Here is a 13,596-nt window from a genome sequence, read left to right as displayed (position 1 = left end):
CAATTGTGCCACATCTCTGCATCAGGGGCAACTGGATGATCACTCCCAATGCAGAGATGTAATGGAACTACTGGTCTTTAGAAAAGTCCCACTTCAAAATAAACAGGTGACACATTCCTTTAGGGAAAGCAATTATTATTCCACCTTAAAAACACACCTTTCTGAGTGTAAGAATGAAATATCCCCCCACCCCCATTAGAAGTTTGGGAGAATAAGTTTTTTTTTCTTTCAGTATAGCTCTGGATGACTTTCGGATTTTTGACCAATGTGGTCGTATTCAGGAGGTTACTATGTTTGGGGTCTTCAGTGGACATTGTAGCAGTCAGTTTGTTCTGGGAAGATCTGATTCTGCTCTTTGTGAGGTTTGTGGAATGAATGAAACTATAGATCACCTTCTTTGGTACTGTTATATAGTACAGAACGGAGCTTTCTTATTATTGAGTTCCAGAGCTTGGGGGTTGAAGGCTTTTCTCTGGAGTCTATTCTCCACCTTAAGAATCTTAGATGCATGTTCTTCAAAACCCTATGGAGATTTGTTAAATTTACAGCCATTTATGCTTGCTTGTAAGGATGAGTTGTGATTTTTTCCAGTAGGTGGTGGTCACGAGGCCTTTCTGGCCTTGATCTGTCATTAAATCCCAAAAGTAATAGTTTGGGAAACACAACACTGTGTGGAAGGCAGAAATGTACCCCTGCCGCATCAATAGAAAATGTTTGTGTAGGAAGTGATCATGTTACATCGGCATGCCTATTTTCCCTGCAGCCAGCCTAGAGTCTTCAACCACACACATACATTGCACATCTAGAATGGGTTGACTCATATTAAAAGCTGCCCAGTTAACACATTTGATTCAAATTCCATCCCTTTATATCCCTTTCTTTCCCTCTCTTTGTTGCCTTACCCACCGTTGACATTTCAGTTGTTAAGCACCCTGTCCTTTTTTGCTTATGTTACCCTGCAAAGTGCCATGTACAACAATGGCATTATAACAATTATATTTGGATCATGGATCAAATTCCACACTGTTTTTGTTTTCTGTTCAAACAAAATTTATTTTCCTACCTCTGAGCAGTTTGTCCACTGGAACCACATCACACACTGGTCTTCAAATTGTTCCATAGTAAGGGATTGTAAATGCAAGTGAACAGATTCACATAAAGGACCTAAAGATCTCACACTTTCTACATAATCCAAAGTTTGATCTGAAAAACAAGAAAATAATGTCTAGTCAAGCAGAGCATCAATTATCCCATATTCTATAAAGTAAAACATCATGTTCCTAAAGAAGGGTTTCTCCCTAAAACAATTAAAGGATTGTGAGCACATTTCTTTTTCTAAAGCAACATCTGTATAAAAGAATGACATATAATATTTGTTCATTGTTGTTGTTGTTCAGTCGTTCAGTCGTGTCCGACTCTTCGTGACCCCATATTAAAATATACACAAATGTGTTTTAGGGTCATTTTACTACCCCAAGCCATTTTCCAATGTATCCTGGAGTAGCAAAATGACCCACATGCTCAAATGTGTCTGTGGTGTCATAAGAAGTATGTTTTCAACTCAAAATAATAAATAATAAAATACTAGAAAAGTATCATAAACTGTCAAGGTAACACTTTAGGGAAAACTTTGTTATTACTACAAGCTAACATTTCTTGGTCTTGTGGGGCATTTTTCTAACCCCATAAGAAATCTGTTTCTGCTGAGGTAAATGTTCTCCCCCATCTCACACATGAAATCCCATGGCTTGTGCCAATCTACTGTCCCCCAGAGTACCTAAGCCTGCTTCCCTAGACCTATTTTCTTTGGAAAAACCCATGGGACATTTTTACATTCCAGGACATTGCTTGTTTTGGGGGCATAAAGACATCCCAATGGTAGAAGCAATAGATTCTGGGGATATTTTATGGCCCAAGTGTGTGTTTCCAGAAAGAAAATGGAATGTGGTAAGAGTATGAAATTTCAGGATATAGTGCAGGTGACAGTACCCAACAATGTCATGGGAGAACTGTGTTGTAGATCTACCTTTGTGTAAATTCTGCAATGTAAAGTGCACCTAGGGAAAGTGTGTCACCCCAACTGATTGGAGGAGGGTTAAAAATTAATTCTACTGAATTAGATAAGCATGATTGGCCAACAATATGCAGATATCTAAGACTAAGATACATAATTCACAGGACAATCTTCTATACGTTTACTCAGAAGTTGGCCCCATTGTATTCAGTGGGACTTACTCCCAAGAAACTGTACTTTAGATTGCAGCCTTACCTAATCAATAAGTGTGCCATTTAAAAGGAACACACACCTGTTTCTCCATACTGTACATGTTCCGTGATTGTTCTCCAATATAGCTCACCATTGTCAGATACAATGCTACTAATAGCATGGTTTGATTTTATCTCAGATCCAGCTTCACAAACCATATAGTGCACTGCAGAGGAAAGGCAAGTAGAGACTGGATCAACTAGCAACATCTGAAATAAAGTGAAAAATAATGACTAGAAGGGAAAACAATACAATTAATATAACTACTGTAGCTCTCATGTGTATTGACTTCCAACAGTCACTACCACCATCTACTACAAACCTTCCTCAACCTGGTGCTTTCCATATTTTTTAGACTTCAACTTTCATCAGCCCCAGCCAGCATGACTAATGGTTAGGAATTTTGGGAGTTCTGCTCCAAAACATCTGGAGGGCACCAGGTTGGGGAAGACTGATCTTCTCTATACCATCAGTGTTATAAATTTTAAAAAATATTTTGTATGGGCAAAGACACTCCCTTCCTTTACTCCATTTTATCTATAGACCAAAAGAAAAATGAAATTCTGTCCTATCCCGGCAATTTGATAATCTGGAGATGGGATTTCTGGGATACTTTTGACATTTTTTCCCCCTTTGCCTGTGGGATTAAAGAGACAGCTGCTCAGAGGGAAGGAGAGGAATAAAGGGCTCCGGCATGACCGACGTGATTAGGCAACAGCACCCCCCCTCCAAAGAAGGTACAAGCAGAGACCATTTATATTCTTTCTACCTTCATTGAAAATACGATCCCACCGCTCCCAGTAACTTTTAAACATTGTAAAAATTGCATTGTAAAAATTTGTACTTTGCAGCCAAAGATGGAAAAGCTCTATACAGTGAGTAAAAACAAGACCTGGAGCAGACTGTGGCTCAGATCATGAGCTTCTTGTTGCAAAATTTTGGCTTAAATTGAAGAACGTAGGAAAACCACTAAACCATTCAGGTATGACCTAAGTCATATCCCTTATGAATATACAGTGGAGGTGAGGAATAGATTTAAGGGATTAGACCTGATAGACAGAGTGCCCGAGGAACTATGGACGGAGGTCCGTAACACTGTTCAGGAGGCAGCAACTAAATCCATCCCAAATAAAAAGAAATGCAAGAAAGCCAAGTGGCTGTCTGATGAGGCCTTACAAGTACAGTCAGGGCCAGAAATATTGGAACAAGGATAACTGTTTTGGCAGTTGGCCTCTGTACACCACCACATTGAAGTTGAAAGGAAACACAGCCAGATGGGAGCGAAGTCAGGACTTTCAGCTGTAATTCAAGGGGTTTGAAAAAAGTGGGGCACTAACCATTCAGGAAGTACAGCCAGTGGCACGCACACTCCCCCATCGTCGGTGGCTCATAAGTAATGGAACAAATGGCTGACAAGCAGCTGCGTGGCCAGATGTGGCCTGTTTCCTGGGTACCCCATGACCAGTCAAGCAGATAAAAGGCCTGGAGGTGGTTCTGAGTATTACACTTGTATTTGGTAGCTGTTCACTGGAACCCCCAACATGAGGTCCAAAGAGGTGTCCACGCGAGTGAAGGAGGCCATCATAAGGCTGAGGAAACAAAATAAACCCATCAGAGAGATAGCAAAAACAGTAGGAGTGGCCAATACAACAGTTTGGAACATCCTGAAAAAGAAGGAATTAACTGGCAAGCTCAGTAACAGCAAAAGGCCTGGAAGACAGCTAAAATGGATGATCACAGAATTCTGCTCATGGTGAAGAAGAACCCTTTCACAACATCTAGCCAGGTCAAGAACGCTCTTGCAGAGGTAGGCATGTCATTGTCAACGTCTACAGTCAAGAGATGGCTTTATGAATGTAAATACAGAAGCTTCACAACAAGGTGCAAACCACTGGTAACGCTCAAGAACAGACAAGCCAGATTAGCCTTTGCCAGCAAACACTTAAAAAAGCCTGCCCAGTTCTGGAAGAAGATTCTTTGGACTGATGAAACCAAGATTAACTTGTACCAGAATGATGGGAAGAGAAAAGTATGGAGAAGGAAAGGAACAGCTCATGATCCAAAGCCTATCACATCATCTGTCAAACATGGTGGAGGCAGTGTTATGGCATGGGCATGTATGGCCGCCAATGGAGCCGGGTCATTGGTGTTTATTGATGACCTGACTGCTGAGAAAAGCAGCAGGATTAATTCTGAAGTGTATAGGGCTACATTTTCTGCTCAGATTCAGCCAAATGCTGCCAAACTGATAGGACGCCGTTTCATATTGCAGATGGATAATGACCCAAAACATACAGCAAAAGCTACCCAAGAGTTTCTCAAGGCAAAGAAGTGGGATGTTCTTCAATGGCCAAGTCAAATACCTGATCTCAGCCCAATAGAGCATGCTTTTCACTTACTGAAGACAAGACTGAAGGCAGAAAGACCCATAAACAAGCAGCAGCTGAACGCAGCTGCAGTAAAGGCCTGGCAAAGCATCTCAAGGGAGGAAACTCAGCATTGGGTCATGTCCATGGGTTCCAGACTTCAGGCAGTCATTGACTGCAAAAGATTTTCATCCAGGTATTAAAGGCGATCCTTAAGTTTGAAATGATGTTAGTATGTTCCATTACTTATGAGCCACCAACGATGGGGGGGGGGGGGTATGCCACTGGCTGTACTTCCTGAATGCTTAGTGCTCCACTTTTGTCAAACCTCTTGAATTACAGCTGACAGTCCTGACTTCGCTCCCATCTGGGTGTGTTTCCTTTCAACTTCAATGTGGTGGTGTACAGAGGCCAACTGCCAAAACAGTTATCCTTGCTCCAATATTTCTGGCCCTGACTGTAGCTGAGGAAAGAAAGGAAGCGAAAAGCAAGGGAGAAAGGGGAAGATATATCCAACTGAATGCAGAGTTCCAGAGAATAGCAAGGAGAGACAAAAAGGCCTTCTTAAATGAACAATGCAAAGAAATCGAGGAAAACAACAGAATGGGAAAGACTAGAGATCTCTTCAAGAAAATCGGAGATCTCAAGGGAACATTTTGTGCAAAGACGGGCATGATAAAGGACAACGAAGGCAGGGACCTAACAGAAGCAGATGATATTAAGAAGAGGTGGAAAGGATACACAGAAGAACTATACAGGAAAGACTTAATGTCCCTGATAGCCATGATAGTGCGGTCACTGAACTTGAGCCGGACATCCTACAGAGTGAAATCAAGTGGGCCTTAGGAAGCATTACTAACAACAAAGCTAGCAGAGATGACAGTCTTCCAGCTGAGCTATTTAAAATCCTAAAAGATGATGCTGTTAAAGTGCTGCACTCAATATGCCAACAAATGTGGAACACTCAACAGTGGCCACAAGACAGGAAAAGGTCAGTTTACATTCCAATTCCAAAGAAGGGAAATGCCAAAGAGTGTTCAGACTACTGTACAATTGCGCTCATTTCACACGCCAGCAAGGTTATACCCAAAATCCTACAAGCTAGGCTTCAGCAGTATGTGAACCGAGAACTACCGGAAGTACAAGCTGGGTTTTGAAGAGGCAGAGGAACTAGAGATCAAATCGCTAACATTCGCTGGATCAACGAGAAAGCAAGAGAATTCCAGAAAAACGTCTATTTCTGCTTCATTGACTACGCTAAAGCCTTTGATTGTGTGGATCACAACAAACTGTGGCAAATTCTTAAAGGGATGGGAGTACCAGACCACCTTACCTGTCTCCTGAGAAACCTGTATGAGGGTCAAGAAGCAACAGTAAGAACCGGACATGGAACAACCGATTGGTTCAAAATTGGGAAAGGAGTACGACAAGGCTGCATACTGTCGCCCTGCTTATTTAACTTATATGCAGAGTACATCATGAGAAACGCCGGGTTGGATGAATCACAGGTCGGAATTAAGATTGCTGGGAGAATTATCAACAACCTCAGATACGCAGACGATACCACCCTAATGGCAGAAAGCGAAGAGGATCTCAAGAGCCTCTTGTTGAGGGTGAAAGTGGAGAGTGCAAAAGCTGGTTTGAAACTCAACGTTAAAAAAACTAACATCATGGCACCTGGCCCCATCACTTCCTGGCATACAGAAGGGGAAGAAATGGAAGCAGTGACAGATTTTATTTTCTTGGGCTCCAAGATCACTGCACACGGTGACTGTAGCCATGAAATTAAAAGACGGTTGCTCCTTGGGAGGAAAGCTATGGTAAACCTAGACAGCATAGTAAGAAGCAGAGACATCACCTTGCCAACAAAGGTCCGCATAATCAAAGCTATGGTTTTCCCAGTAGTAATGTATGGCTGCGAGAGCTGGACTATAAGGAAGGCTGAGTGCCGAAGAATCAATGCTTTTGAACTGTGGTGCTGGAGAAGACTCTTACGAGTCCCCTGGACTGCAAGGAGGTCAAATCAGTCCATCCTAAAGGAAGTCAACTCTGAGTGCTCATTGGAAGGACAGATACTGAAGCTGAAGCTCAAATAGTTTGGCCACCTAATGCGAAGAGAAAACTCTCTGGAAAAGACCCTGATGCTGGGAAAGACTGAAGGCAAAAGGAGAAAGGGACGGCAGAGGATGAGATGGCTAGATAGCATCACTGATGCAATGAATATGAACTTGAGCACACTCCGGGAGAGAGCGCAGGACAGGAAGGCCTGGCGTGCTATGGTCCATGGGGTCACGAAGAGTCGGACACGACTTAATTACTGAACAACAACCTGTTCAAGGCCAATACTGATATTGTCAAGTGCTGTTGCAATGTCTGTGTTTTGAAAGTATACTTCCAGGCTTGCAACATGATATCATCTAATTTGTATGCATCTTTTTTTAAAAAAATCACGAATTTCACCCGTAAAATTATTTGAGTTCTCTTAAAGTCACTTCTGAAAAGCTGACTACAGCGCAACGTTCGTACAATTAGGGTTGTGTGTGAAACAGTGATTTAAATGGCCGCAGTGGATGTTATATATGCCCTCTACCCTCTTTACTTTCTGTCGGTAGCTGTTTTAGAATTACAGCCCCCCACCCCACCCCACCCCTCCCCACCCCACCCCTCCCCACCCCTCCCAAACCACACTTCAGCTTGCAACAAACGTAGTTCTACATCAAACCCACGCCCGCCTCAGAGCCCAAGCTACATGGAATCTCCATACCAGCCTTTCCCAACCTGGTGCCATCCTGATGTATTGGGACTACTATCCCCATATGCTGGATGCCGTATTATGGGACGTGTAGTCCAACCCATCTGAAAGGCAACAAGTTCGGGAAGGCTGGTCCATACGGACGCGTTCCGCCTTTGCCCAGCGCCCCGCAAGAGCGGACGACTCTCCCCTCTCTATCTCTAGGCGCTCACCTCCGTCCCTTCCTGGTTCTTTTATCTTTTATTTTGTCGCGCGTAGTGACGTCATCTAGAGAGGAACAGCCTCGTCGTCGCGGCTTTGTTGAACCCGTTCGCGGGCGGCGGTTGGCCGAGCGTTTCTGAGTTCTTTCCGCGACTGTTTTCTCCCCGCTCCCCCAATTGGTGCCTAGTCAAGGGTCCACCATGGAGAAAAGCAAGAAAAAGCTGAGCACCACTCCGTCTTCTCATCCCGCGGGGGCGACGAGAAAATTCAGTGTTTTTGACAAAGACGCGCTCGGCCGGGTTAGTCTATGGTAGCGCGCAGTCATACGTGCGCATGCGCCCGACTAATTTCCCGTTTTGTCCGGGCGGCTGGGCGGGCTCGACGCTCTCGCCTGACCTGAGGTTGGCGGAGCGACGCATGCGTGTGAGCGCGCGCCTGCTTTTCCCCGTGCCCATGAGAGGGGAGCAGAAGCGGAAGGCGACTCCTCACGCTCAGTGAAACACCCCAACGAGAACAATCCCGAAGTCCCGCTGTGCATATTCCGAAATGAGCCAGGCACTCCTTGAAGTTTCCTTCAGGGGAATTGAAAAACAAAACAGACTGCCTTTGCATCTTGCTAGTGTTAGAATATTGGCTACTTTTGATCATAAATATTTGATAATAAACATTTTTGATAATAAAATCAAATTAAATTAAAAAAAAAAATCTCCATGAAGGCAAATTGCTTAGAAGTGTTGGATTCATTTTGGTTGCACTATATGCTGACTCTGTACTGTAAAGAAGTATATTTATATATGTGTACATATAGCAGTTCATATAATTGCTTTTCCGGTTCATCCTCTCCGTTTATCATCTTTACATCTGTTATCTCCTGTGAGGATTGTGTGATGGTGTGTCCAAAGGTCCATAGGTCTTTCGACACACGCAACTCGCACATTTCTCTTTTTTGCCACCACCAGCCCTTAACAAGTCCAAAAGATTTCTCTGCTATCTAGGCAGGAGGAGGAGGACAGCCAGCTAAGTCTCCAGTCTCCACTGGTCAGTACATAGCCTTTTTTTCCCTTCCCTCCCTCAATGCCTCACTCAGCAATTCCAGGGACAAACCACCAACTTTTGAAGGTGTAAACAGAGAACCCAGCCCAATAGTTGAATTTAGTAAGTTTAGTTAAAATTAAAATAGGGTAGGAGAAAGAAAGAAGCATGCACAATAAAACAAGCAAATCTTAAACCAGAAATCCTAGTCTGGCTAAATTCTGCACTGAGAAAGGGTGCAATCCTATGCCTGTTGAGATAGAAAAATGTCCTACAACTCCTAGCATTCTCCAGTATTGGGAGTTTGGTACTTTTTCTGTCTGAATGGGCATAGGATTGCTCCGTAAATTAAGATAATTTCAGGGTCCCTTGTTGGCATTCCTTTAAGTATCTTGTGTTTGTCAAGACAGATGGAGTGGAACAGGAAAGAGACAACTGAAAAGGGCATTTTGCCAGGTTTTATGCTGTTTGGTTTGAGATTACTTTGACAGCAGCAGTACCCGTCCAGTGTTTTCCCACTGCTTCTTCTGTCTTTTTCCTTACAGAAAATCCATTAAGGGAAAAAAGACAGAATTGCTACACAATGCCTTCTGACTGGTAGCACTAGGAGTCCTCTGTCTGGAAGCACCCTTTGTCCAGAGACATTAATTGGATGTGTTTCTGTACACTGCTGGATCATATCACCTTCAACGCTCTTAATCTCCAGTCTGACAACTTTCAGTGAATTACAAAAGCTCAGAATACAATTCATTTTGTTTTCATGTTTGTTCTACCCTTCCTCTGAGCTCATAAATCCACCCCTACCTCCAATTTTATCCAAATAGCAAACTCTTTTGAGGTAGATTAGGCTGAGAGAGAGTGACTGGTTTGAGACCACCCACTGAGAATCATGGTGGAATGGGGATTTAAACCTGGATGTATCAAGTCTAAATCCAACACTGCCCACTGAAAAAAGCATACTGCTAGCTTCAGTACTAGAGACCATGGATAAGGAGATTAAAGGTAAACCTTTGCCAATAATTTAGAATTAACAATGGTTGCAAAATGAAAATTCAGTCATCTTCCATTATTTGGAAGTGTTATCATTTTTAAACTATGATTAAGTGTGATAAAGGATTCCTAAAATTATTGGGGGTTTTCCAGCCTTCGCAGATTGGTAAACATAGAGCGTCAAGCCATGATATCTCAGGCTTTGAACCAGGAGAAGATGAGTCTGTCACAGATTTTACAAGAAATGAGCTCTTTGCATTCAAGACTAGTTTTGCAAGACCAAAATATGCTAACACATACAGAATGGAACCCTACAGAAAATGTGAGGCTTATGTAGTAAGGAAGAGAGCTGAAGAGATCCTAAAGGTAGATCAAGATTTGTTCTTAACCAGAATTAGTACCTAATTCTGCATGTGAAGCTGCTAAATTTTATACCTTGCATAATATAACTTGCTACTAATAGTGACACTGTAACTTAACATTGTATCTATTCATAGAAATTCTGGTTTATGACTGTTGATTATTATTTTAAAGGGAGCCTGTTCATCATTCTCATTTGTCATAATGTATCATATTAACATATAAGAACTGTGTTTTTAAGGGACAAATCAAATTCTGTTGACTTAATCCACTGTCCTCATACTCTATAAGAATATTTGCATGATTGCACTATTGATGTACCAATGAATGTTTACTCAAAAGTAAGCCCCACTGAATGCAGTGTGGCTTAAGTTTAGGTAAGTGTTCATAAGATTACAGTTAGTACTCAAATTATAGGACAGGTAGGGAGCCTTTAATAAAATCCACAAGCCCCACCTGTAGACTCCCTTGAATTTTAATCAAATCGCCTCCCTGGTAGCCTTCTAAATACCTAAGGAAATCATGCAATTCGAGCCCAGATTGTAGCTTTACCATATATACTAATAGTGAACTTAATTCTCCGAGTGCTGATCCTTTATATAGTCAAAATGGCACCATCGACATGCAAAAGGAAGGTATTAGCAGGTTCAGAGAACTCAAGGTTTGCAGAAGTATAAAAAAATCTTTAGGGGGAAAAAAGCCCTTAGTGTGTGAGCTGGGGTGTGGGGGCAAAAACTGTCTAATGAGGACTGAGTGTGTTCAATGGCCACAGAATGCTGACTTGACTGATGGGTGGGGCGGATCGGAAAACTGAGTGGGAGAGGAAATAGAATGAAGTATTGGGGAACAGGGCATCGCTGACTTAACTGAACAGTGAACAGGAACACTCTACGCAGCAACATTTTGTGGCAGGTCCTATTTGTATTACTTTAATAGTTCTTGCCATGGAGTATTGGGAATTGTAATTTTGTGTGGGAGAGCTAGAGGTCTCTAAACAAAATTCACAACATTTTCCACAAAATATAATTCTCAGAATTATTGGGAAACACCATCTCTAACCTTAAAGTGGTATAAAATAAATATGTTTGTAGTGCAGATGTGTCCTAAAATCACACAAAATCATTGAGCATTTTCATTGCAGTGGTCTTTAACTTTAAAAATAAAGGTTAGTGTTTGATAATCTGCTATAGTTTCTAGCCGAAGCTCTACATGAGGTAGTTTCACTGAAGTTGGTAGAACTAAGCAAAACATATTCAAGACTGAGGTTGCAAAACTCTAATGAACCAAGCTCCAAACAAGGCAATAGATTGTTGTTGAGAGGGGTAGGGAAAATAGTATTTGATGTTCAGTTATGAATATTACACAACTGAAAAGGCTTTATGAACAGGGCTATCATAAAACCCTTTAAAAATATTAAAATGAGAATAAAACTTCTACAGAAATATATTTTATATGAATGTTGGTAACTCTGTTTAATACTTAATAGAATAAACTTCAAGATTTCAAATACAATGGTAACAATGGCTCCCTCATGTGTACAGCCCTCACAGAAGATTTATTAGCAGCTGTTAAAGAACTGGGCTTTGATCGTTACAAGTATATAGTCCAAGTATTTCTTGTGGAAAAGACGGGTCAGTCAATACATGTGAGTAAACAAGTTGTCTTGTTCTCAAAAGGCTGCCTAACTACACAATCTTATACATGCTTAATCAGAAGTAAGTCCTGCTGAGTTCAGTTGGCCTTACTCCCAGGTAAGTGGGTATAGGATTGCACTGTAAGAAATCCATCATTCTCCTCTGTTGTGGTTGTTCAGAAAAGTGCTTCTCAAATGGGAGCTCACAAAGCTACTACAGCAGAGGTGGGCAACCTGTGATCCTATGGCAACATGCAGCCCTCAGCCTAATTTCAAAAGCCCTCTGCATGCAATCAGTTCAGATCTCTCACAAGAGGTATCTGTTCCTTCCCTGGCCACCCGCTGGCTGTGAAAGAAGAGGGAGGGAAAAAAGGAGGTGGCAGAAAGAGAGTAAGAGTGATCTACCCACTTTGGGCTTTGGCCCTTCCCACTGCTGGCTTCGGCCCTGCCCACCACCGGGTAGCCCCTGACAGATTACCCACAAAGGCATGGAGCCCTTGGCAGATAAAAGGTTGTCCACTCCTGCTACCACAGCATATGAAATTGCCTTGCTAAATCAGGCCAAGGCCCATGTAGTCCGGCATTTATTTCCAATAGCAGCTAGCCAGATGCCCATAGTAGCTCACAAGCAGGTGATAGCCATCTCTGTTTGGGGGGGGGGGGTGTCAAACTGTTAATGTTCAGTTCAGGTCCAGCTGCAACTGAAGTTGTTCCAGTTCAGGCCAATAAAGGTTCAATAACCGGTTCGGCACACATAGCCAACTAATTCAGTTCTGGTTCACATGAGAACATTTAAATATAATACATTATTTATCGTGATTATTGGCAGTGGGATGGAGCAAGCTAATGGGTGTAAAACTGCTGCAATATATAATTTTCCTAGCACTAAGTGTTTGAAACATTTTGAATCCCCTGGGAAGCAGCAATCCACAGAGCCAGCCCAGATATAGAACACCCTTTCCAAAGAGCCTTCCCCTGCCCCCCAATCATCATGTTCCCCATTGCCTGGACTGAAGGCTCCCTCAGGTGTCCTGGGCCTCAGAGAGCTCATCTTTGATTCTCAGAGCCCAGATTAGGTGAGCAGGCTGCTGCACTGTGCTCTCAGCTCTGCCTGGGGTCCTGGCGATCAGGAAAAAGTAAAGGCTCGTTCTGGCTTTTGGTTTAAGTTTTGTTTGACTCTCTGCCCTGCTGGTTGTTCTCAGCATCTTGTAGAGGTATATTGCCTCTGTACATGGTGGTTCCATCTAATGATACAAGCTATAATCCATAAATTTGTCTTACTCATTTTTAAAGCCAAGCCCACATCTTGTGATTGTGACTCCTTAAATCAATTCCATCAATTGCACGGGAGAAAAAGAGAAACTTCCCTTTGTCCTGTTGCAGATGGAACCACGTTAGACTTCTTGTAGCTATCTCCCTGAAATAAAATACTTGTGATTTATAAGTAATTCTGTAAAAATGGCCAGGAGTTGATCCTGCAGCCTTTATGCACGATCTCCTGCTGCAAGAAATGTGTTACGTGCTTATGCTATGTGATTTTGCTTGAGCCAATTGGATCAATACTTTGCTCTTTTCTCTCCTCTAGATTGCCAGCAGATGGGTCTGGGATGTTGCAAGGGACAACTGGGTTCAAGGCCAATATGAATCTGAGGACTATGTTGTAGTGGCTCTGATAGTTGCTTGTTATTATGAGTAACGTTTTGCAAACAAGCACTGTAATTCTTGTAGTTCTCTACAAAGGTATTCTGTATTTGCTCAAATAAACGTTCTCATCGTTATTTCTCAGTCATGCTATTTGAGTGATATTCATTTACAAGACAAAGAATGTTTACAACAAACTCTGAAACCACATTTGATGGAGACCCTGCTACATGATGGCAAATATGTGCGGTGGCCTGTAGTTATCAACAGCTGGAAGGAAATGTACTCCATGCTTGCTCAGATGTATGATCATGTCACATACTCCAAGGACAGATTTATGCATGTCTGGATTATC

General features: G+C 42.3%; 2 protein-coding genes across 5 annotated transcripts in view; one reads left to right on the top strand and one right to left on the bottom strand.

The window, feature by feature from the left end:
• Window positions 1-7,926, bottom strand: part of ERMARD (ER membrane associated RNA degradation) — a 39,336-nt gene extending 31,410 nt beyond the window's left edge. The window contains exons 1-4 of one of the 4 annotated variants that reach the window (XM_084828062.1): window positions 7,597-7,926; window positions 3,604-3,855; window positions 2,307-2,475; window positions 1,064-1,203 (exon numbers count right to left, since the gene is read on the bottom strand). In XM_084828062.1, coding sequence (XP_084684188.1) covers window positions 1,064-1,203; window positions 2,307-2,475; window positions 3,604-3,606 — 312 coding nt within the window. In that variant the 5' untranslated portion in view covers window positions 3,607-3,855; window positions 7,597-7,926. The remainder of the gene's footprint in view (window positions 1-1,063; window positions 1,204-2,306; window positions 2,476-3,603; window positions 3,856-7,596) is intronic. The other 3 variants (XM_084828064.1, XM_084828061.1, XM_084828063.1) reach the window with 3 other exon arrangements.
• Window positions 7,644-13,384, top strand: DYNLT2 (dynein light chain Tctex-type 2). The gene is made up of 4 exons (XM_084828065.1): window positions 7,644-7,884; window positions 9,761-9,973; window positions 11,454-11,612; window positions 13,186-13,384. The coding sequence occupies exons 1-4, from the start codon at window positions 7,786-7,788 to the stop codon at window positions 13,294-13,296; spliced, it is 582 nt and encodes a 193-aa protein (XP_084684191.1). The 5' UTR covers window positions 7,644-7,785; the 3' UTR covers window positions 13,297-13,384.
• The last annotated feature ends 212 nt before the right edge of the window (window positions 13,385-13,596 follow it).

This window comes from Heloderma suspectum, chromosome 1 (assembly GCF_057233095.1).
Source record: "Heloderma suspectum isolate Gila_16-S chromosome 1, 16-S_ref, whole genome shotgun sequence".
NCBI classification, from domain to species: domain Eukaryota; kingdom Metazoa; phylum Chordata; class Lepidosauria; order Squamata; family Helodermatidae; genus Heloderma; species Heloderma suspectum.
Note: the sequence above shows the minus strand (reverse complement) of the source record. Positions and strands in the feature narration are given on the sequence as shown.

What these genes read in the sequence shown, in the direction of transcription:
- DYNLT2 (XM_084828065.1), top strand. Translation starts at nt 7,786, where the DNA reads ATGGAGAAAAGCAAGAAAAAGCTGAGCACCACTCCGTCTTCTCATCCC. An exon ending in GAGCTGAAGAGATCCTAAAG is followed by an intron (nt 9,974 to 11,453) that starts GTAGATCAAGAT and finishes AATACTTAATAG; the next exon opens with AATAAACTTCAAGATTTCAA. An exon ending in AGACGGGTCAGTCAATACAT is followed by an intron (nt 11,613 to 13,185) that starts GTGAGTAAACAA and finishes TCTCTCCTCTAG; the next exon opens with ATTGCCAGCAGATGGGTCTG.